The 21680-nt window shown below is 55.7% G+C and overlaps 2 protein-coding genes across 2 annotated transcripts; one reads left to right on the top strand and one right to left on the bottom strand.

The window, feature by feature from the left end:
• Positions 1-3768: 3768 nt before the first annotated feature.
• On the top strand, positions 3769-10393 carry TMEM9 (transmembrane protein 9). Its single transcript, XM_071450460.1, has 6 exons — positions 3769-3895; positions 6219-6320; positions 6417-6508; positions 6959-7067; positions 7954-8085; positions 9384-10393. Exons 1-6 carry the CDS (start codon positions 3818-3820, stop codon positions 9531-9533), a joined length of 663 nt encoding a protein of 220 aa, XP_071306561.1. The 5' UTR covers positions 3769-3817; the 3' UTR covers positions 9534-10393.
• Positions 10394-11356: 963 nt separating this feature from the next.
• LOC139601409 (alpha-1,6-mannosyl-glycoprotein 4-beta-N-acetylglucosaminyltransferase-like) lies at positions 11357-17810 on the bottom strand. The gene is given in 5 exon segments (XM_071450457.1): positions 11357-12814; positions 13774-13921; positions 14212-14338; positions 16985-17028; positions 17030-17810. Coding segments are annotated over 5 exon segments (1911 nt in total). The 5' UTR covers positions 17480-17810; the 3' UTR covers positions 11357-11672.
• Positions 17811-21680: the final 3870 nt, after the last annotated feature.

Here is a 21680-nt window from a genome sequence, read left to right as displayed (position 1 = left end):
AGGGCACTGCCCATGGAAGGCTCCTCTGAGGCACCTCTCACCTTAGTGCTGCCAGCAAAGTGGGAGGCAGAAATCAGGAATGAACAGCCCCACAGTGTCACTGGGAGTCCCAAGGTCTCCAAAGCCTCTTCCCAGACCCTGTGTGAGTCACAGATCCCTACAGGGTGGTGTCAGTGGCTAAAATCAACCCAGATTACTGGGAATTCAGGGCGAGATCTCTTATAGGGTTCAGACCCCATTGCTGGAGAGATTTTTGAAGGGACCTTCATTCAGCACACACAGAAATTCAGGAAACAAGACCACATCTGTTGAGTGTGTACAGTGGTGCACTTAGGAATGAAGACAAGACTGAGCAACAGGTAGGAAGAAATAAAGCAGCAAATCCTGCTCCCTTCAGGCAAACTCACTTTTCCCACTGCTGCTGGGCTTTAACCACAGCAACAGGGATGACATCCAGGAGATAATCAAGCCTGCTCCATCCCAGTTATCTGGGACCGACAAAAAGGCAGCTTTGCCAGGGGGAAAGTCAGCAAGGAAACAGGAAACAGTCTCCTGGAAATGTGTGTGAGATCTCCCACTCATCACTGCAAGGAAGTGTACATACAACTCACTCTCCCATCCAAGAATTCTGAAACCAGTCTCTTGGAAAAGGCACTTGAACTGAAATGCAACTTTCAAATTCATCCTGTATTGGTCAGTCTGTTTTTGAGGCGCTCACCCCAAAAAAACTGATCCCTGGATGTGATCTCTCAGCTGCCTGGGCTATTCCTTTACTTCCTCCAAGGATATTTCCAGTGTCTTGTCACCAGTCCAGGCTGCTTCCTCCAAGTGTCATCTGTAGCTCCACAAGAAGCAGTGGTATGGACCTTTGGGCTGCAAAAGACACAGAAGAACAGATTGCTGTGACAACAGGCATGTCAGAGATAAAAACACCTCCTCACCAGCCAGAGGAAAGTCAGTCACAGAAAATCCCTGTGGCCATGGGCTTTTAAACCTGAAAAAACTCAGCTGTGTCACAGCACTTAATGTCCCATGAGGAGGCCCAGCGTTCTGCTCTGAAGGGAGAGCTCTGATTTAGCACCAAAGAGCTTCTTCCGCTCAGCAACACTGGAGTAGGAGGAAGGAATTAGAAGTCCTTTGTGCATCTAATACCCAGGATTATTTTCATGGGATGTTTCCTTGGATCAGTCCAGCTGACTTAGACCACTATCCTATGCAGACTCCAGTGAGTGGAGGTAGAATGCAGCCAGGGCAGGGCCAGGATTTTAAACATTACAGCAATGGGGTGAGAAAACTCTTTAGAATATTATTTATGAGGCTATGTACAAGAACATGCAATGACAGGACAAGGGTGAATGGCTTCAAACTGAAAGAGAGTAGGTTTAGATGAAGTAATAGAAAAAAATTCTTCCCTGTGAGGGTGGGGAGGCCCTGGCACAGCTTGTCCAGAGCAGCTGTGGCTGCCCCATCCCTGGAGGTCTTCAAGGCCAGGCTGTATGGGGCTTGGAGCAACCTGGGATAGTGGAAGGTGTCCCTGCCCATGGCATGGGGTGGGATAGGATGAGTTTTGAGGTCCCTCCCAACTGAAACCACCCCATGACTTTATGACTCTGTGGAAGCACTTTGACATCAGTAATTCCTATGGCCGGGGCATGGAACATTTTGTGGGACATTTTAAAACCTAGCAGTCTTCACAACTTATACATTCTACAAGCCTTAAAACAAGCAGTCTCAATTATTTACTCATTTCTAGAAAGTTAAAACTATTGGAGAGACAGAACTATCTGCCAAACAGACATTTACCCTCTGATCTACACCTGTTTCTGGCTGAATGTATCTCACCTTATTATTTTCATTTTTATTTTCATCAAAGGAGCAAACTCTGTCAGGACTGGAAACACCCTCCCATGAGGGGTCCATGGCAGATGGGTTCCGGATGGGTTCCGGTTCCATCGAGGGGCTGGAGAGAGTTCAGAGCCAGGAAAGGAGCTGGGAATGGAGCTTTGGAAGGGACTGGAGCACCAGGAGGGGCTGAGGGAGCTGGAAAGGGGCTCAGCCTGGAGAAAAGGAGGCTCGGGGGGACCTTCTGGCTCTGCACAACTCCTGACAGGAGGGGGCAGCCAGGGTGGGGTTGGCCTCTGCTCCCAGGGAATGGGGACAGGACAGGAGGAAACAGCATGAAGTTGTGCCAGGAAAGGTTCAGGCTGGACGTCCAGAGGAATTTCTCCATGGGCAGGGTGGTCAGGCATTGGAAGGGACTGCCCAGGGACTCGAGATGGTGGAGTCCCCATTCCTGGAGGTGTCCAAGGAATGCCTGGACACAGCACTGAGTGCTCTGGACTGGATGACAAGATGGGGGTCAGGCACAGGTTGGCACACGATGATCTCAGAGGTCTTTCCCAACCTATTTGATTTTGTGATTCTATTTCTAGAAGTTAAATCAGGGGTTTGAGTCTCTTCTTTTTCCATCAAGGGATTTTTTTTTTACCTGAAAAAAAATACATCCTGACTTTATCCAGCAGCACGGACCAGGTAAATCTGCACCAGGTAAAGCAGCAAAGTGCCAGAGAAGCAAGTGAGGCCCTTGAGAGGAAAGTTAATGTCTTTACGAACAGTTTGATGGGTGAAGGTATGGGTGTTAACGTCTTTGAAATGGGTCTTAATGTGTATCTACTAACTTTGGGCAGGGGGCTTGTTGCAGAGCCCAGACTTCTAAAGCAGACAAGTGTCTGCACAAGCCTGAACTTTGGGGTAAAATAACGGGTTCTAGGGGGAATATGTGCTAGGCGGTTCGGGAAGGCTGTACCTTCCTAGCACCCCGGCCAATGGGGAAAGCAAGAGGCAACGTGGGGCCGGGAGTTTGGGATAAAAGGAGGCTGTGCCCTCCAAAATTCGGGAGAGAAAGCCCTGCGGGTTTGTGCCTCGGTGGACTCTCTCCTTTTATTCGAATGAAGGTGCAGGACTCCTTTCTCTCCTCTTTGGACATAAGCCTCTGGCATTTGTGGAATTTTCCTGCCGCCCTCAATCCCTCCAGCTCTGAATGGAACCTCCTGGGAGCTGCCACCAGAGCAAAGCCAAGGCTTGGGGGTATTTGCACACCTGAAAGGTACAGACACAGAAAGTGGGGCAAACCCGAGGTACTACAGGAACCACATCTGAGGAAAGTTCTCTGGACAAACACCAGACCCTGTGGCCTTGGAAACGCACAATGTTCCTCTTGGCACAAGGACCAGGCTTTTAAAATGAGTCACAAGTCTCAAACACAAGAGGTTCCTAGCGAGACTAAAGCCTTTGAAACTGAAGGATCACTGATATAATCTATAACCACAAATCACCCAAAAACAGAAGCAAGGGCACCACTGCCGCCCTGGCTTTTCCCTCTGATAGACACAGGACCACCGCCGGTGTGAGGGGAGAGCGGGGTGTGAGGGGGGAACGGGGTCTGTGAGGGAAGAGAGGGGCCATTAGGGGGGAGTAGGACCGTGAGGGGAGACCTGGGGGTGTGAGGGGAGAAGGGGCTATAAGGGGAGAACGGGGATGTGAAGTGAGAAGGGGCTGAGAAGGAGCGGGGCTATCCCGCGTCTCAACCCCAGGACGCGGCGGCGCAGCCCTGCGGGTGCTGCCCCGGGAAGCCAGGCGGGAGCCGCCCGGGCCACGTCCGCCGAAGGCCCCTCCGGCAACGGCAACGGCCACGGCCACGGCCGGCGCCGCCACCGCGACCGCTCAGCTCCGCGGGCCGCGGGCCGCCCTCAGCAGCGGCCGGGCTGCTGCCGTCCGATTGGCCGGCGGAGCTGTCCGTCACTGTGCGTCACGCTCCATGGCCAAGCGGGCAGGCGGGGAGGGCTTGGCCGGGGCCTGCAGGGAGGGGCCGCGCTCGGGCTGCAGCGAGGGCCAGGTAACGGGCAGGTGTGGGGTGGGTATGGCCGGGGGCTGAGGGCGTCGGGCTCTGGCCCTGCTCCCGGGGCGGGACCGTGCGGGGCTGTGCAGGACCCGGGGCTCGCGGAGAGGCCGTGGCCCGCATTGCCGGAGGCATCCCGGGTGGGAACGGGCGGTGGAAGCCCCTGGAGGGCTGAGGGGGCATCCGGGCCCTCGGCGGGAATTGAGGGGTCCGGCCCTGCCCTGGGTCCGGGTCGGGGTCGGGGATGGTTTGAGCACAGGTCCGGGGAGGGAAATGGGCTGGAGTCTTAGAAGTGCTCCATGTGATGTTCACAGAATCATCCCAGAATGGTTTGGGTGGGAAGGGACCATAAAGCTCATCCAGTCCCACCCCCTGCTGGGGATAGTCCTATGGACAAGGACTAATTCCACGAGACCAGGCTGCTCCAAGCCCCGTGCAGCCTGGCCTTGGACACTTGCAGGGACGGGGAGGTTAAAGATGAGGTGATTACTGGGCAATCCCAGGTAGAAGAGGGGTGGTTGTGTGCAGCCGTGCTCTGGACAGCCTTTTGTGGGGGCTCATCCTGGGAGCTGCGACACTCACAGCCCCCGAGAACTTCACCTCAACCATGCCCCCCCTCTGCTGTGCTTAATGCTCTGGCAGATTTTAGTCCAGATGCAGCTGGTTTTGGCTGCATAGCTGCTGTGGCCCGGGCTGATGGTCTGAAAAAAACAGCTGTAAGGCATGTGTGCATGTATCCTTTTGCTGTCAAATATATTGGAGATAAATATGCCTTGATTATCCTTTGTGTGGTTGAGGGTGTTCTGCAGTTCAGGGTGTGTGAACTCTGCCTAGGTTTTAAGTTTTTGTTTATGGTATAATAGATCACATGTTTTCCCCTCCTGTTTTTAAATGTGAGTTGTTCAGATATTCTAAACTCAGCTGAGAGTTGGGCATTGTATGCCCAGCAATGGTACGTGCCCCATTGTTGTGTTAAAAATTCAGACAAAAGTCCAGACCCACTTAAAATGGGGAACGTGCACTGGGCAGCTCAGATCAGTCCTGTTCCCCAGATCTGTGATGAAGATCTGAACCCCTGATGTACAGGGGAGTCTCCCTGGAAAGGATCATTGTTTGAGGAGATTTTTGAAGCTGTAGTGCAAAACCTTAATAAATCATGGGATGAGGTGATAGGACTGGAATGCATTTTGGAGGTCTGGCAGCTTGTTAGAAGTTGCTGGTGTTTTGTTTAGATAAAGAAGAAAGGAACTTCTTGTTTGTAATCCATTATGTGAATTTAAGGTGTTGACATAAGATAAAGCAAAGGGAACGGAATATCACAGCGATTTAAATCCCAATGGAATCAGGTCAGGTGATGGAGTACAAGTACCTGGAGTAAGCTGTGGGATTACCTGGGAGCTGATTAATGAAGGTGTAAATTCCCTTCCCCTTCCTCTGCTGAAACAGCTCTTCCTTGCTGTCTCAAGGTCCCCCAACACCTGCTCCACCTTTTCCCTCTGAGGGTGAATGCAGCCTGACCAAGGCAAACTTGCCTTTTGTGACACAGGGAATAAATTCATCTTCTTATGGATTTCTGGAAGCACACATCTCTGGGACAACTTTATCCACACACATGCGAGTTAGAAGGAGATAATCTTTAGGGTCCCTTCCAGCCCAAACCATTCTGTGATATGTAGCAGAAGGTGTTAATGAATTCACCAAGCTACCAGCTTGAAGTAATTTTAAAATCAGGACTTAGTGAACAGGTATCTTGAGATAAAGGAGGTTTAGGAATTGATTTGGAATACTTAGGAATATTCCACCCCTTTCCCATAGCTCATGACAGGAAAATACATAATTCCCTTCAGCAGCAAGACTTTGAGTGTCAGAAGATGAATGATTTACCACTCATGGCAGTGCTCATGACAGTGCAGCGGGGGGGCCCCAGTGTACTGCTTTAGGTCACTCTTGCTCCTAGTTCTGCATCTTTTAGTGAGCAAAACTGTCAGCACCAAAATATCTGTAGCTGGGCTCCGGGGTAGTAAGAGATGAATAGGAGGTTTTCTGCAAGTCCAGTTATAAGGAAATCAGCAATAGTTTTGCAGAGCTGGTGTAGTTTAGATGTGGGGTTGTACAGGGTGGAAGCTCTTCTGACAGGAGCATTGTTGAGATCTGTGTTGTTTCCAAGAGTTTCTGGCTGGCATCAGCTGCAATTCAGGAACAAATTTCTTCTTCCTGGGCAAAACAGAGGCAAGTGGGCCAAAAAAAGCCTCTTGACTACCTCGTTGTGGCTGCATTCAGCTGAGATGCTCTATCCTGGATGTGAATTTTGTTCCCTCAGGCTCCCAGGATGTTCACCCCAAGCTCCCGGAACTCTGTGAGCCCCGTGCTGCTGCTGGTGCTGCTGGGCTGTGTCCTGTGTCCTCCAGCACAGGCCAACAAGGTGGGTGACACTGAGCCGTGTGTGGGGAACAGCAGAGGTGGGGTGTGAGGGGACAGAGCTGTGTCCCCTCCTTCACATGGCTCCTGTGTCCTGCAGAGCTCCGAGGACATTCGCTGCAAGTGCATCTGCCCCCCGTACCGCAACGTCAGCGGGCACATCTACAACAAGAATGTGTCCCAGAAGGACTGGTGAGTGACTGAGTGAGTGAGTGAGCAGCCTCAGGGTTGGTCTGTGCCAGCCAGGCTCTGGAGTTCCCAGCTGATGCTGAGGAAGGGATTCCCTGCCTGTATGTTTGCAGAGGGAGCTGTTTTGGTGGGTGATGTTCAACCCAGGCCGGGGCATTTTTTAAACAGAAATTGAGGAATCTGGGATGATACGTTAACCCACCGCTCTTGGCAGATGTAGGGTGTGCCCTCCAATCCTTTCCACCTGGACCAGATCCCTGCCAAAGGTGCTGGGACAACCTATCCCAGGGACTTTGGGCAGCTAGGCTGTTAGGGGAGCCCTTAACACCACATCAGTGTTATCAGTCTGACTGGAAAGCTGGGACACAGACAAAGTCACCCCAGTGTCCTTGCCCAGAGCACTGGTTTCACCTTGTGCTGCTGCTGATTGTGGTTTGTGTGTTTGTGCTGCAGCAACTGTCTGCACGTGGTGGAGCCCATGCCAGTGCCTGGGAATGACGTGGAGGCCTATTGCCTGCTCTGTGAGTGCAAGTACGAGGAGCGCAGCACCACCACCATCAAGGTACCTGAGCTCAGGCCCTGCCCGTCCTGCCCCCTCCTGTGCCACACAAGCCCAGGGTGACTGCACTCCCTGCCTGTGCCCTGCCCCTTGCCCTGCCACAGCAGCACCAGCACTTCCACACTGGAAGGTTCCTGGAGAAGAGCCCAGAAAGTTTTCTTTCAGAAAGGAAACTGTCACAGCGAGTACATGGTGGCAGCGCCAGGGGCTCACTCTACAGCTCTCTGAAAGAAGGCTGTAGCCAGGTGGGGCTTGGCCTCTTCTCCCAGGCAGCTAGTGACATGACAAGAAGACATAGTCTTAATTTGCATCAGGGGAGATTTAGGTTGGACATTAGGAAGAATTTCTTCACAAAAAGGATGTTGGATCCTGGAAGGGGCTGCTCAGGGAGTCACTGTCCTTGGAGGTGTTCAAGGAACCACTGGATGTGGCACTGAGTGCTCTGGGTGGGGTGACAAGGTGGGGATTGGTCACAGGTTGGACTCCATGATCTCAGACATCTTCTCCAACCTCACTCAGTGATTCAGGGATTCTGTGACTTCTGTGATTCCGTCTGAGACAGGGGCATTCCTGGTAGTGAGGAGCTGTGTGGGAGCCCAGTCTTCTTGCTGGGGATATGTGACAAGAGTGCCAAGCATCTCTGACCAGGGCCCTATCTTGTTGTCCCCTATGTGCAGAATGTGCCCTCAGTTGGCACAGTGAGAGCGTCAGCACAGTTTGTGCAGTGATGGCACAACCTCGGCCTCCTGGCAAGAGCAAGAGACTCTTGTGAGCAAAATGAGAACAAGAAATCACACATCAGAGGCAGCTGCAAAGGACCTTCCTGACCTCTGTGGTGCTTCTTACCTCCACTGCTTATCCTTTCCCCCTGCGCTGTCCTCAACTGCAGGTGATCATCATCATCTACCTGTCGGTGGTGGGGGCCCTGCTGCTCTACATGGCGTTCCTGGTGCTCGTGGACCCCCTGATCCGCAAGCCAGACCCCTACACCCAGCCCCTGCACAATGAGGAGGACAGCGAGGTGAGGGGGCAGGGGGTGCAGACAGGGGGACAGGAGAATGGGGGACAGGGAAACAGCGACCTCCTGCTTGTCTCCTCTGATCCACTGAGGGACCAGCGCTGCTGCTTTGGGGGCACTTACACAGGTGAACATTTAGATTTCTGCACATCATGCAGAAGCACAAGGAATATTCAGAGTTCTGTGTAACAATCCCAAGGCAAGCCCTAGCCTCAGAGGCAGAGGGGACTTTGTAGCAGCTGGCCTGAATTTGGTTTGTCCATCTAGAGGGAAAAAAAAGTCAAACAGATCCTGTTTGTGCAGTGTCCCAGATGGAGTTTTGTGGTGCTGAGCTTCCAGGGAAGGACGAACTTAAGTGTTGGCTAAAACATCTTCTAGACACTTAAAACGCTGGCCTACAAGGTGCTGTTTGATCCTGCTCTGGGGCTGGGCCCTGGGTTGTATCCAGACCTTTGTTCCTTGTGCTCCTCTGCTGCGGTTCTCCCAGAGCACAATGTCATTCAAACCCCATCTTTTGGGACACTGGTGTACAAACCCTGGGCAAAATGATTTGGCAAAATCCCAGTAGCAAAGAAAGAGCTACTCTCTCCCCCTTTCTCTCTGTCACACACCAGTTTGAGGGAAGAAAAATTTCTTGCTGCATAAAATTCATGCGGTTGCAGCACTGGGTTGGATTGTCCTGTTTGTACTTTGTTGTGAGTACAAACTATTTGTCCCAATTCCTTCATACTCGGATGTGAGGAGCAGATGCTCCAGTGTCCACAGTCCATTCATTGCCTCCCTCTGCTGAAAAAGGAGGTCCTGCAGGAGGATATGAATTGTATTCCAAAGTCATGGGTTTGCACCCTGCTCTGCAGCAGTAATTCAGATCCAGATCCAGGTGCACATGGTAAATGCCTGGTGTTAAGTGAGGTTTATCTCCCTCCAGTTTGCTGGACTAAGTCCTCTGGGATAGGCCTTGCTCCTGTGCCATGATGGATCTCCATCGTCAGCCTGGTTTTAGTGGGGGGATGTGGTTCACCTGGGCACTGTGGCTCCTTGCTGACTCCAAGAGTGGGCTTCCAGCAGAGCTCTACACTTCGTGCAGTTCCTCTTCTGGGAACTTCTGTCTGGAGCTGTGGGTGATCCCCAAGAGCAAGGACTTGGGGGCTGGTGTTGAGGAGCTCTGAAAAGGAGGTTTTTCATCAGAACAACTCAAACCTTGCCCTGCTCTTTCAGGTGCAGTTTCTCCCCAGGTCAGCTGCCTCGCTCTGTGCTCGCTGGGCACTGCCTGGTCCCCAGCCCTGTTCCTTTCCTTGCAGGACACTCACTCCCTGGCCGCAGTGCCCACCCTGGCTGGCGCCAGGGCCAACACCGTGCTGGAGCGGGTGGAGGGGGCGCAGCAGCGCTGGAAGCGGCAGGTGCAGGAGCAGAGGAAGACGGTGTTCGACCGGCACAAGATGCTGAGCTAGGCCCTGCCAGGCCCTGCCGCACCAGGACACCCCGGCGTTGGAATGGAACCTCCAGCCCTCCCTGATCCACCGTCTCCAGAGGGAGCAGCAGCCCCAAAGGCTTCTCTGGTCGTGTCCCCTGCCCTTCCCCTGCACAGCCACGGGGCCCCTGGGCTCTGGCTGCCATGGGACTCCATCAGCCCACCCCAGCAGGGACAGGGGCTGGGAGCAGAGCGCTGAGAGCTGGCTGAGTCCTGCTGGGATAAAAATGGTGGGAGAGTTTTGATGTGGGATAAATTATGTGATGTTTCTCCAGGGTGCAGCAGCCACCTCCTCCTCCAGTATGCACTGATGGTCCTTGGGCATTGTGGTGCTGAGCCACACAGGAACAGCACAGGAACAAAGGGGAGGGGGTTTCTGCCAGTGCACACTTCCACTTATCCTGATGTAAATGGAGTCTGTCCAGGTTTACACCAGCATAATTGAGACTGCAGCTTGCTTCTGGGCATGTGAATATCACAAAACCTGTTAGTACCTACATCAGTAAGAGTCCAACAGGTAAAAATCTGATTTACATTTCTATCTTTTTGTGCTTTACCAGTAGATAAAAACATCCTGGGGTGAAATTTCTTGATATTCTCCCACAGTGGGCAGCAGCATTTGTGTCCAAGAGAACTAGGGCAAAGGCTCTCCTGGAGCACTGGAAACACCTTTCAGGGCCCTGGGAAGTGGACACTTGTGCCACTCAGAACACTCCAAGAGCTCTGACAGGACTTGGTCTGTGTGGAGGAAGCTGCAGTGGTTCTGCCATGTGTATTGATCCCACTGAGAACATCTGGAGTTTATGGTGTAGCACCTCCATATTAAATGCAAAGACCTACTACCTAAGTGGCTTTTTTTCAGGGGAAAAACCTCATCATGCTAAGTCTGGGGCTCTCCATCTGCCTGCCAGTGCCCAGCAGGTGAGCTGATGCCACCTCAAACCAGAGCTGTGGTTATGGTGCTGCAGGAGTGGCACTGCTCCCTGCTGACCGTGACTGTCCTGCTCCGGGAGAGCCAGGCTTGGAACATGGGCAGACCAGAGTTCTGCTTGGCCCAGGTTAGTGAGTTCTCTGGGCTATCCCATGGGAATGCTGAGCAGACTGGAATTCTTCCTTTGCAGGAAGCTGAGAAATTGTTGCTAAAAGCCTAACTGGGAGAGGTTACTGCCAGTCACTGCCCTGCATGCTGGGGTGCACAGCTGCTAGTGGAGCATCCAGCCCTCCAAGCTGACCCTGCCAGACAAACCCAAACAGCAGCTTTTGGGATCCTTTGTGTTACCCTTCAGCACCTTACTGGGCTAAAAAGGACCCAGAGCTTCACATTATACCAAGGTCACATTTTCCTTGGCTTATCTTTGCTCCCTGGTGCTCAATTCTGTGCGTTCCTCGCCTTTCTGGATGCCCCATCTTGCCTGTCCTTCCCGCTCCGTGTGAACCAAGCAAAAACACGAAGTGAGGTCTCTGGGAATTGCGTTTTTTCCCTTGGAGGGCGGGAACAAGGAGCGCTGGTGGGAGGCGCTGCCCGGGGCCGGGCCGATGGGTCCATCTGGTGGCCGTCGCCCCTGATCGGCACCGGGAAATGGCCGGGCACCAGTGGGAGCTTGCTGCTGCCACGAACCTGCTGAGCCTGCAGGGTGAAGGGTTTGGTGAGCAGCACCCCCAGACTTTCCCCTGACCCCTGCAGGAGCAGCTAGGAAATGGGATCAGAGAGGAGGGAATTAGAAATTGAGAGTTTTGGAAAAAGTTAGAAAAATTATAGCAGGTAAGGTGTGGAGAGGCTCCAAAAAAAAAATTACCACTGCCTGATGAATTATTTGGTTTGTTAATTAGCTGATCAGCTTTGTCCTGTACATCATCCTCCCCGGGAGGAAAGGTTTTCTACTGCTCAGCCCTGAATTCCCAAGTGCCTTCCCCCTCCTTGGCTCATTGGGGCATCCCCCAGCAGGTACATTCTGATGGGCCCTGCTCCTAGATCCATCCACAGCCCACAGCAGTGTTTCCCATCTCTCCAGACATGGAGCAGTGAGAGCCAATAACTTAATTTCTTATCCAAAAAGGCAATGTGAAAAATAAAGGAACCAAATCCAGCTGCTTTGACATCCTGGCACAGGTGTTGTGCTCAAGTGCCTGCTGTGGTCCAGATGTCGATGCTCTCAATGATGAGCCACTCGCTCTGGTCCTGGGTCACCCGGATCCTCACGCACTCCACGGGCCCAGGCAGGACCTTCTCCAGATCCTGCTGCTCCAGGGTCCCCTTCTCGAAGGAGCCCACAGGGACGTAGGAGGAGCAGTCCCGGCTGCGGTCGCGGCGCTGGCCCAGCTCCAGCAGCCCTGCGCGCAGGAAATCGCCCGGGCGCTCCACGGAGCCCGTGCGTACCCGGACACGGCTGACTCGGGCTGGCTGCTGGAACACGATGGTAAAAGTACTGCCAGCTGCTGGGTCTTTGCCCCAGAAGTACCCCTGTGCTGAGCTGTAGGCCTTGAGGGGCTCGTAGTTCTCAAAGATGGACATGCTGGTGTACAGGGATGCTGGTGGGTTGTCCGGGAGGTCCAAGGCATCGGCCTGGAAATCCTCGTCCTTCAGCCGGTTGAAAGTGCCCTGGAAGGAGGAGTAGAGGCCCATGTGCTGGAAGAGGGATGGCTTGAAGCGGATCACATCCTTCTGGGTGAGCAGCTGGCGGAAGTGGACCAGCAGCCAGTCACAGGGCATTTCCTGGTAGAAGAGGAGGAGGAAGTGAGCCAGGCGAGGAAGGTCACTGGAGTGGTAGAGCTTTCCAATGTAGCCCAGCTTGGAGAATTCGAGGGTAGCCCAGTTTGAGCCCTCCTGGGAAGCCAGTGCCCTGCGGATGGACGTCAGGAAGGACCTGGCGCTCCACACGTCGTCCTCGATCATCAGGTAGTAGGAGGAGAGGTTGGCGGCGAAGGCGAGCAGGAAGGCATAGTCCACATTCTGCTTGGAGCGGAACCTCACCCGCTCCTCTGCATCGTTGAAGTTCCTCTTCAGGCCTTCCAGGGTGGGGTAGAACTCAGGGGGAGCGTGGATGAGCAGGAGCCGGCCCAGGAGGATGTGGCGAGCAAACTTCTGGGCGATGGTGGCGGCAACACGCACGTTCCAGCCAGGATCGGTGTCAGCCAGGTGCACCACCACCACCATCTCCTGCAGCTCCTCCTCCGTGGACTGGCTGAACAGGGACTGGAGTGTGGCCAGGAGGTAGAAACCACGTGGCCTCTGCACGGATGCCATTCCCACCGCCAGGAATTCTGCAAGGCAAAGGAAAGGCATGAACAGGCAGAGGGCTAACCTGGGATCACCATAGTGATGCTCTTCCCTTCAAGATGTAACGAAAGGGCTCCAAAAATCTCTTCCCATGGCCAGCCTGCAGGATCAGTGCTGCTTGTAACCCCATGTCTAAGGCTGTTGTCTCCTTCCTGAAGCTGAAGCTTTAAGCATCTCAGGAAAGGCCCAAAATTGGTCCAAATGGCAGCAAGAGCCAGGCTGAGGAGGCAGGGGCTCCACTCAAGAAATATTCCTGAAAAACACCTTAAAAAAAGCCAAATCTAGGCAAGTAACAGTGCAGAGAGAGAGTCTGTAGGGCAGAAATGGCTTATTGGTATGGCTGCACATCTTGGAAGCATTCCCCACTCCACACCTCATGGAGATGCACCCACACTGGGATCAGGCACCTTGTGTACTCCCCATGGCTCAGCAGTGGCTGCGTTGATTCAGCTTCTCTTGCTGATGGTTGGGACAACACCATTCCTGTGCTGGCTCCAGCACAGCCTCACAGGTTGCCCTGGGCTCCTTCCCAGAGTTTGCATGGGAATTGCTTCTTGTGCACCTGTCCAAGAGCTTGGCCCACTCCTCCCACACTGTGGGGTTGTCCCAGTGGTCCAGCTCACCATCTCCACTGGAACCTCAACCCCAGGGAGATGGGATCTCAGCAACCCCCAAAGAGAGGTCTGGGAAGCCCAAAACACCTGCAGTCACCCAGTCCCAAGGTGCAGAAACTTGGACCCTGTGTGGAGCACGTGGAGCTTCCCCAGTTCCTCCATCCCCAGAGCGAGCAGTAAAGGCTGTGGGGGTTGTGGGCAGGTCCCCACCCAAAAAGGCAGGACCCAGCCTCTCCCTGCCCCAGCAGCACTCAGGAGGCAGGCCTGTGCTGGGATGTGCAGCTGTGCACACCCAGAGGTGCATACCCACAGGGCCCAGGACCACTCACTTTTTCGGGGAGCTGGGGAGCCAGCGAGGAGCTGGTAGGAGATGTTGTGGAGTGCAGAGAGCTCAGCTGTGTCCCTGAGGATGTGCTGGGCTCCCTCTGGCTGCAGCAGCTGCAGGATCGTGTCGGGAGCCAGGCCCCTGAGCTGCACCTGCATGGGAGCCACAGGCAACAGGTCACACCACAGAGCACCAAGCAAGGGGGGATGACAAGAGGGGGACCCAGAAGCGAAGGGGAGCCCCTGTCCTGCCCTCCCAACTTCTGGATTCAGGGGGGTCCATCTGCCCAGGGCAATCTGAGGCAGAGGAGAAGGTGGGGGGTGTTGGGGTGACAGGGGGCAGGGAAGAGAGCAGAGCTGAGGCTGGGGTTCGTGTGGGGCAGGAAGGGCTAGAGGATGCTCCACTAGCCTCTCCAGTGGGATGTCTCTGGTTGGGGACTCACCTCCAGGGGATCCTGTTCCTGCCAGCTGCTCCCATGGAGGAGGAGGAGGAGGAGGAGGAAGGAGACAGCAAGCAGAACTGTGAGGGAGCGTTTCAGGGAGCATCGCATGGCTCCTGCTGGCTGAGGCCTGGGGAGAGGGGACATGTCAGGGCACAGCCTGGAGAAAGCCACCACCCCCTGGATGGGACAGTGGGACAGCACCTGGGTACACCCCTGGGACCGACCCCCTGCCCCAAGCACACACAGGTGCACACCTGTGAGCAGCCATGGGGCATCAGGGGACACTTGTGCACTGTCCCCTTTGGGCAGGCAGGGACAGGGAAACCCCAACCTGACCAGGACAAAATCAGCCAGGTACAAAATCCCCCCCAAACCAGCCCCAGGGACACCCCAAGCAGCACCCCGGAGCTGGAAGCAGAAGAAATGCAGGTTACAGAGCCTCAGAAAAAACTTTCGGGTCATGGGGACACCCCAAGAGCAGTCACCAACACCCCAGGATTTGTCACCAAGCCCTGAGAAACACTCAGGTCTCAAATGGGCCCAGGCTGCTCTTCCAGCACTGTGAGGAGGAAGCAGCTCCCCACCTTCCTCCAGGCAGGCACCAGCTCGCCCTGTCCCAGCCCCATCCCCTGCTTGGTAGGACAAGAAAAGTGTCCCTGAGGGGACAGTGTCAAGCAAGTGGCAGTGAACTTGGATAATGTACATTGTAGCAGAGGTGTGGCAGGAGGCTAAAAGGCTCCTGTGTTTGCCTGGGTTTTTTCCATTATAAATATGACAGTGCTGCCCTGGAAGAGAAGCAGCTGAGGCTGGGCAAGTGCCCAGCCCGATGGGGCAGACACCCTGAGCCCCATCCAAGCTGTTCACAGTGACTTGGCTTGGTCAAAGCAGCTTCGAATGCAAACGTGGAGGAAAAGCCCTCCTAAGCCTTCCCAAACCAAGGCTGGGCTTCCTAGGACGGCGCTCTGAACACTTTCCTGCCCCAACCACTGCTGTGCAGCTGAGCAGCACCGCTGTGCCCTGAGCCCACCCACAGGCCCCACAGATTGGAGCTCAGCACCTCTGGGGCCGCTGCCCTGAAGCGTGTGCTGGGCTTATTTTAAGGAGAACCCTCATGTTTGCACCCAGGAGTCCTCTGGAGGGGTTGTGAGCTCCCCAAGAGGCTGGTGCCGCGCAGGTGCCCCGATCCGATCCGCAGGCGCTTCGCCCTTGGAGCGCTGACCCCGCCCAGGGACACGGCTGCTCCCTCGGAGATAAACACGGAGCCAGAGCCGCGCTGCCCGGCAGGGCAGGGCAGGGCTGACCTGCAGCAGAGACAACCAGCTCCTGCAGCTGCTTAATCTCTCTGTCCAGGTCCCAGCAGAGAGTGTGGCCTCTCCATCCCTTACAGCTCTGGAGACATGGGGGACCTCACCAGCTCAGGGGGGAGCAGCATTAGGGATCTGTCCGAGCCACAGGGACATCACACCCTGGTGCCACCCTGAACGTGGATTTCCAAGCCTGCACCTCTGGGATCTACAACCAGGGCCACGGGGTGAGCTGGGAAGGGTCACCAAGGGCGAGGCCTGGCCACATGCCAGGCTGGGCATCTGGCCACTCTGGGTGGCCAAAGGTTTTCCTGGCTGCTGGGGAATGTCTGGCTGCCAACGGCCCATCCTGCATGGAAAACAAGATGCTGCTGAGCACTCCCAGCACTCACAGGAGCAGCTTCACCCAAGGAGCAGGCAGCCCATGGGGAACAGGGGTCACCAGCACAGAACAGAACAGAAGGTAACGAGTGCAGCCCCATAATTAGCTCCCTAACTGTACTGGGCTTTGGATTCCTGCCTCCATGAAGGAACAAAGCAGCCCAGGTAAAGTGGGCACAACCAGGGGTGCAGCATCATCCTGCTCCAGCTCAAAGTGCCTCCAGAGAGTATCCCTGTCCCCACACTTGCTCCAAGCACCTCATGCACCTTCCCCACAGCCCAGCACCCCACTGCAGATGTCCCCAAAAGCCACCCTGCTGTAGGGACATAGGCCAGGAGGAGCTGAGAGCCACTTGCTTGGAGCCAAACTCCTCCCCAGCCTCAGTGCAGGGCAGGGGAAGGAACAGTCCATTCCCAGCCTCAGTCCCACGGGGCTCCGAGGAAGCTCCCGGTGTGCAGGCAGCTCCAGCTGCTTCCGCCGGCACTGGGGAGAGCAGGGCTGGTTGCACAAGAAGGGAACAGCCAGGGCTCCCTTCCCACTGCCAGGAGTGCCTTTCCATGCTGGGGGAAACTGAGGCACAGACAAAGGCTGTGTCACCCAGCAGGGTAAACACCAGCTCTTCTCCTGCAGCACAGCTCAGTGCCCCGCCCTGAGGGTCCCCGGGGTGGAAAGGGCTGGGATGGAACCCAGCACCAGAAATGGGTGGGGGACACTGCAAATTGTGGCAGCACAACGTCCCCCATGGGCAAATTGTGGCCATTCGGGCTGTGGGGGATGGGGGCTACTGGGCCCCCTGGGAGTCAGGCCAGGCTCTGGCCCCACTGTACCTGAGTGTCTCTGCTCCACGGGTTGTCCCACGGGGACAAAGGGGGGGAAATGCCCTGTTCTAGCAGCACACGGCTCCGGAGGACAAAGCTTTCAGTCAGCTCAGGTGTCCCACAGCACAGGGAGGTCCCTGCAGGGAGGGACTCTTACACCGATCCTGTCCCCAGCCCAGCCCCCTGCCCTCACACCCGCTCCCACGGCAGCAGGAGATGGCTCCTGGCCAGCCCCGCTCTGCACGCACCCGCCGAGGGCAGAGACTCACGGGTGGGCGGCAGCCTCGCCTCTCCGGGGTGCTCGGTCCTGGCAACTTCCCCGGGCTGGCCGGACTCAGGATTCTCGCTCGGCAAAGCCCCACCCCGAGTCCTTGCCTGCCTCCCGCAGAGGAGGAGCGTCCGCCGGCGCCCTCAATCCCAGGAGCTTCGGAGAACCGGCCAGGTCGGCGGGGACCCACGTGGGACGGGCCAGGGCCCCCAGCCCGCCGTGGGACCTGCGACAGCCCCACCGACCGGCAGCCCAGGATGGCATCAGCTGTGCCCCACCGACTCCATCCTCGCAGGCAGCTCCAGTCCCCCGGGCAGCAGCAACCCCCGCTGGGGGCTCTTGCCAAGCCGCAGCGTCCCAAACTCTGGCACGAACCTGACACTTCACCGAGCCAGGAGCTGGTGACACGGAGCTGGCACAGCTTTTTGCCCATTTCTTTTCCAGCTCTTGTGCTGAGGTGGCAAAAACCTCTGGGGCTGCAGAGCCAGAACTGCATGCCTGGCACCCTGGGGCAGGGCAGAACCTGGATCCCACCCGGGATGTAGCCCCAGGACACCACAGCTTCCCCACACACTGCAGCTCCTCACTGGAGCATTGGGCTGGGAATGAAGCCCCTTCTGAAGCCCCTTCATCTCAGTGAACCAATGTGGGCCACATAGGGCCCTTCCAGGGCCCGGTTTGTTGCCAACTCCTCCACCCTCCAAGCTTTTTCTCCCACTGCTTCCCTCCTCTAGACCCAGAGCAGGAACATGGCTCTGGAGCATCCACAAGTCATCAATGGCATCGCTTGTCCCCAGCTCCCAACCAGATCAGCTCCTTCCCACAGCAGCCCCATGGAGAGGAAACCCCTTCCCTTCCCTTCCCTTCCCTTCCCTTCCCTTCCCTTCCCTTCCCTTCCCTTCCCTTCCCTTCCCTTCCCTTCCCTTCCCTTCCCTTCCCTTCCCTTCCCTTCCCTTCCCTTCCCTTCCCTTCCCTTCCCTTCCCTTCCCTTCCCTTCCCTTCCCTTCCCCCTATTTATTCACACAAAGTGTGGATCCCACTTCCCTTCTCTCCTTGCTGGCCTGGGCCTCTCCTACCTTCAGGGAGGAGACCTCACATCTCTTGCCATGCTCCATCTTCTACAAATTCCCCATGACAACTTCCAGCCCCAGCTGCTCCCGTGGGAGCACGTGGAGCTTGGAACTCCTCTGTGAGAGAGAGAAGGTAGAGCAGGAAGCAGGTGATGGTGCTGGGAAGGCAGAAGAGACGTCCCCGGGCTCCCGGATCCGCTGGTTTTTGCTTTTCCTCCATCATTTGGGTTTAAATCCTTACATTCCTCTGGTGGAGTGGCAGTGGCTCTGTCCCAGTGGGGTCCCAGGGGCTCAGTGGGGACACCCCACCTGCTCTGGAGCAAAGGCAGTCTGGGATTCCCACCTGGGCAGGGGCTGGAGGACTCCAGGAGGGCCAAGGCAGCTGGGATGGTGCAGCCCAGCAGAACTTTGCTGCTCAGTGGCCCAGGGTGGGAAGGATTGTGGGGCTTGCAGCAGCTGCAGGAGGGGGAGGGCTTTTCTCACCACAGCTGCCCCTGACCCCCACCCCTGCACAGGAAGGAAATCTGGTCCTTCCTGTCCCCGCAGAAAGGAAGAGGGGGAGGGCTGTGACACCCAGCACAGCCCTGGGTCCCCAATGCTCGGTGTGCAGAGCCCTGCCAATAGAACAGAGCCCTGCCAATAGCCAGCACTGCCAAGGGGAGCCAGAGAACCACCAAATTCCCCGTTGGTCCTCACAGGCTGCTTCAGGGTGCAGTGTTAGGGCAGGATTTGACCCTCCCCAGGGACATCCACGAGCAGGCCTGGAGCAGGAAGGGAATCCAGCTAGGAAACAGCTCCTGGTGCCCAGACAAACATCCTGGGTCCTCTTGCCCTCAAAGCAAGTCCCACAAGCCCAGCCTTGGCCAGTTCATCCAGTCCCCCCCTTTGTGCTATGGAGCAGGTCCCAAATGGTTTTTGGGTGCTGAAAAAGGGTCCCTCCACCTGCCACCCTGTGAGGGCCACAGCATAGCCCTAGTGCCCAGGAACCAACCAAAGCCTGGCACCAAAGGCTGCTCTCAAACCTCCCTCTGGCCCCAAGCCCAAACATGCTCTGCTCACCAAAATATTTGACCAGAGGGAACAGGGAGGTGGCTGAAATGAGGCTAAAAGGCACATGTTTGCTTGCTTTAGAATAAGCTGAAGAAGAAAGAGAAGCCTCAGGTGCAAAGGCTGCTCTGAGAGGGCCCTGTGGCTGCACAGGCACACCCAGCTCAGAGGGCCAGGGAGGACCAGTTCTCCCAGTTGAGGCCAGAGCAGAGGGACTGGGATGGGACAGGCACAAGGGAATCCAAAGCAGGGCCTAGCCCCTTCCCCAAGCCCCCAGGCCTCGCCTTACCGAGCTCAGCTCCTGTTGGACACCGGATCCTGACAAGGACAGGAGCAGGGTGAGGATGGTGGCCAAGTCTTCCTGTCTCCCCTAGGAAACCAGAGAGCCAGGCAGGATCTGTTTACAGCCCTTGCATTATTCAGGAGCAGGACAAAGCAAAGGTAGAATGGGGCCTCACACAGCAGGGAGAGCACAGGGAGAGCCACCATGATGCTGATCTGGGGTTCCATTTCCACATCACTGAGGACCCCTCTGAGCTGTGTCCTACAGAAATGGGTGACACCAAACCACAGCCACTCCTGCCGTGGACTCACTGCATCCCATACTGGAGGACACTGAAGAGGACTTTTCTGGCAATGAAGCTTCAAGAGAGGCTGGGCTCAGGGGCCAGGGTGGAAATCCCCTGCTCGGGGCTGAGCTTTGGTGTCACTTCCTCACTGAGCAAACCTCAGCCCAGGATTCAGGATCTGATGCTCTGGGTAGGGACCAAGGGGAACACCTGTACCTGCAGCTCTACACAGAGGCAGAATCCCCCTTCCACAGCACCCCTGCCACTCCCCATCCTCCCAACGTGGATCAGAACAGGTTCCCAATCCCTGCCAGCACTGCTGATCAGCACAGCTCCAGCACCAGATCACCAGGAGCTTTGTAAAGGGAAAGACTGAGAATTGTTCTTGTACATTTTATACATTTCAGCCTACCAAAAGCCTGGCCTGGGAGGGGCACCTCTGGCTTAGGGGCATCTGTATCTAAATATCCATATTTGAATCCAGCAAGTCTGTTGGTAGCAGGAAACATTCCCATTCACCTGCTTCCTGCTGTCACAGCCTGTGCCGCCCGCTCTGGCTGCACGGCCCAGGATCAGCCAGGGAATTCTGGAGCTGCCAAGCACCTTTGCCCCCCGGATTTGCCATATGCCTGATCAGAAGGTGTTCCTGCTCTGCCAGATGGCAGGAACACACAGCCCTAGGAGCTGTTCTGTAGCTCTGCACAGGAGCCAGAGCAGGGCCCAGGCTGCCGCTCCCAGCACCACTCAGCCCGAGCAGCCCCCCAAAGGTAAGGGCACAGCCCCCCACAGACACCAGCCTGCTCCGTGCTCCTGCCATCAGCCTGAGCCAGGAACCAACTCTGCTCCCACCCTCCAGACCCTGCATCAATAGCAGTCACCGGGCACATGCCCATGGCATCATCACGAGGGAGTTTTCAGGGAACGTAGCAGGAAACAGCCTGAAGCACAGCCAGAACCAGGCTCTGAGTAAGCAGCCACCTCCCTCCAAGACAACCACAAAGTGCAGCCTGACCACGTTTTACTGCCTGAGCTCACCACCTGTTCCCGAGTTCAGTGGTGTTTAACCCCACAGCAAAAGGCAGACTGTTGTCCCCCACTGCCCTGGAGCAGCTTCCCTGGGGACAGAGCCCCTGCAGCCCTTAGACACAGCTCCAGCCCCAACCCTGTGCTGCCTCTCCTGCACAAGCATGACACAGCCCAGGCTCTGCTGTCATGGCAGCCCCAGGTGCACAGGGACAGCACATTTTTCTTGCCTTTTATCTCTAATAAACCAACTTAACTTCAAAACTTACCTGTGGCATCAACAGTTCAGCAGTGGTGGAAAGGGGAACTGTGAGGCAGAAGCTGTCCCAAATGTGTTTGAAGTCAACATGAAGAGTCTCCAACTCTGGACATCCAGAGGGATGTACTGAGTTCCCATACAGCAGAGATCCAAGGTCGGGTCAGATGTCCTTAGTGGTGATTTACAGAGTGGCAAGAAACTCCTTCTGGGCAGCTACACCAGGGTCATGTGGGGTCACAGAACCACTGGATATTCTGAGCTGGAAGGGCTCAAAGACCACCGAGTCCAAACCAAGATGGCAGAACTCCCTCTCCTTCAGGAGCTTCACTGAACATTCTACATGGACAAGTACTGTTCCTCCTGCCAGGGACCAGATATGTGCAGTAGGACTGAGGAGCTGATATCTGATAAGCAGCAAAGCTCAGTCCAGGGTCTGTATCTGCACAGCTTTTCCCCTGCCCTGTAGCACCTCCTCTGCACCTCCCCAGGAAGCCACGTGTTCAATTAAACCTCCAGCCAGGTTCCTTCTGGTCAGACCACACTTCTGACAGGCCCAGCCCCTGCACCTTTCACTTCTCAGTCAGCCCAGAGCCACAGGAAGTTTCATGATTGCTTCTTCCTCACAGAAATCAATTTACTTAGTCAAAAGCCAGATCAGTGGTTGCTTGGGGGCTTTCAACAGAAACGATTTCCGCACTGCTCTTTGAAAAGACAGAGTCGAGTCCTTCA

The sequence above is a fragment of the Agelaius tricolor genome, unplaced genomic scaffold, assembly GCF_023055355.1.
Source record: "Agelaius tricolor isolate 1412-34295 unplaced genomic scaffold, bAgeTri1.0.p SCAF_30, whole genome shotgun sequence".
Taxonomy (NCBI): domain Eukaryota; kingdom Metazoa; phylum Chordata; class Aves; order Passeriformes; family Icteridae; genus Agelaius; species Agelaius tricolor.
This window is presented reverse-complemented; position numbering and strand designations above follow the sequence as displayed.

Excerpts from the sequence above, each read along its gene's own strand:
- TMEM9 (XM_071450460.1), top strand. The coding sequence starts at position 3,818 with ATGGCCAAGCGGGCAGGCGGGGAGGGCTTGGCCGGGGCCTGCAGGGAG. Across the intron at positions 3,896-6,218 it reads CGGGCTGCAGCGAGGGCCAG|GCTCCCAGGATGTTCACCCC; the intron begins GTAACGGGCAGG and ends TTGTTCCCTCAG. Across the intron at positions 8,086-9,383 it reads ACAATGAGGAGGACAGCGAG|GACACTCACTCCCTGGCCGC; the intron begins GTGAGGGGGCAG and ends CTTTCCTTGCAG.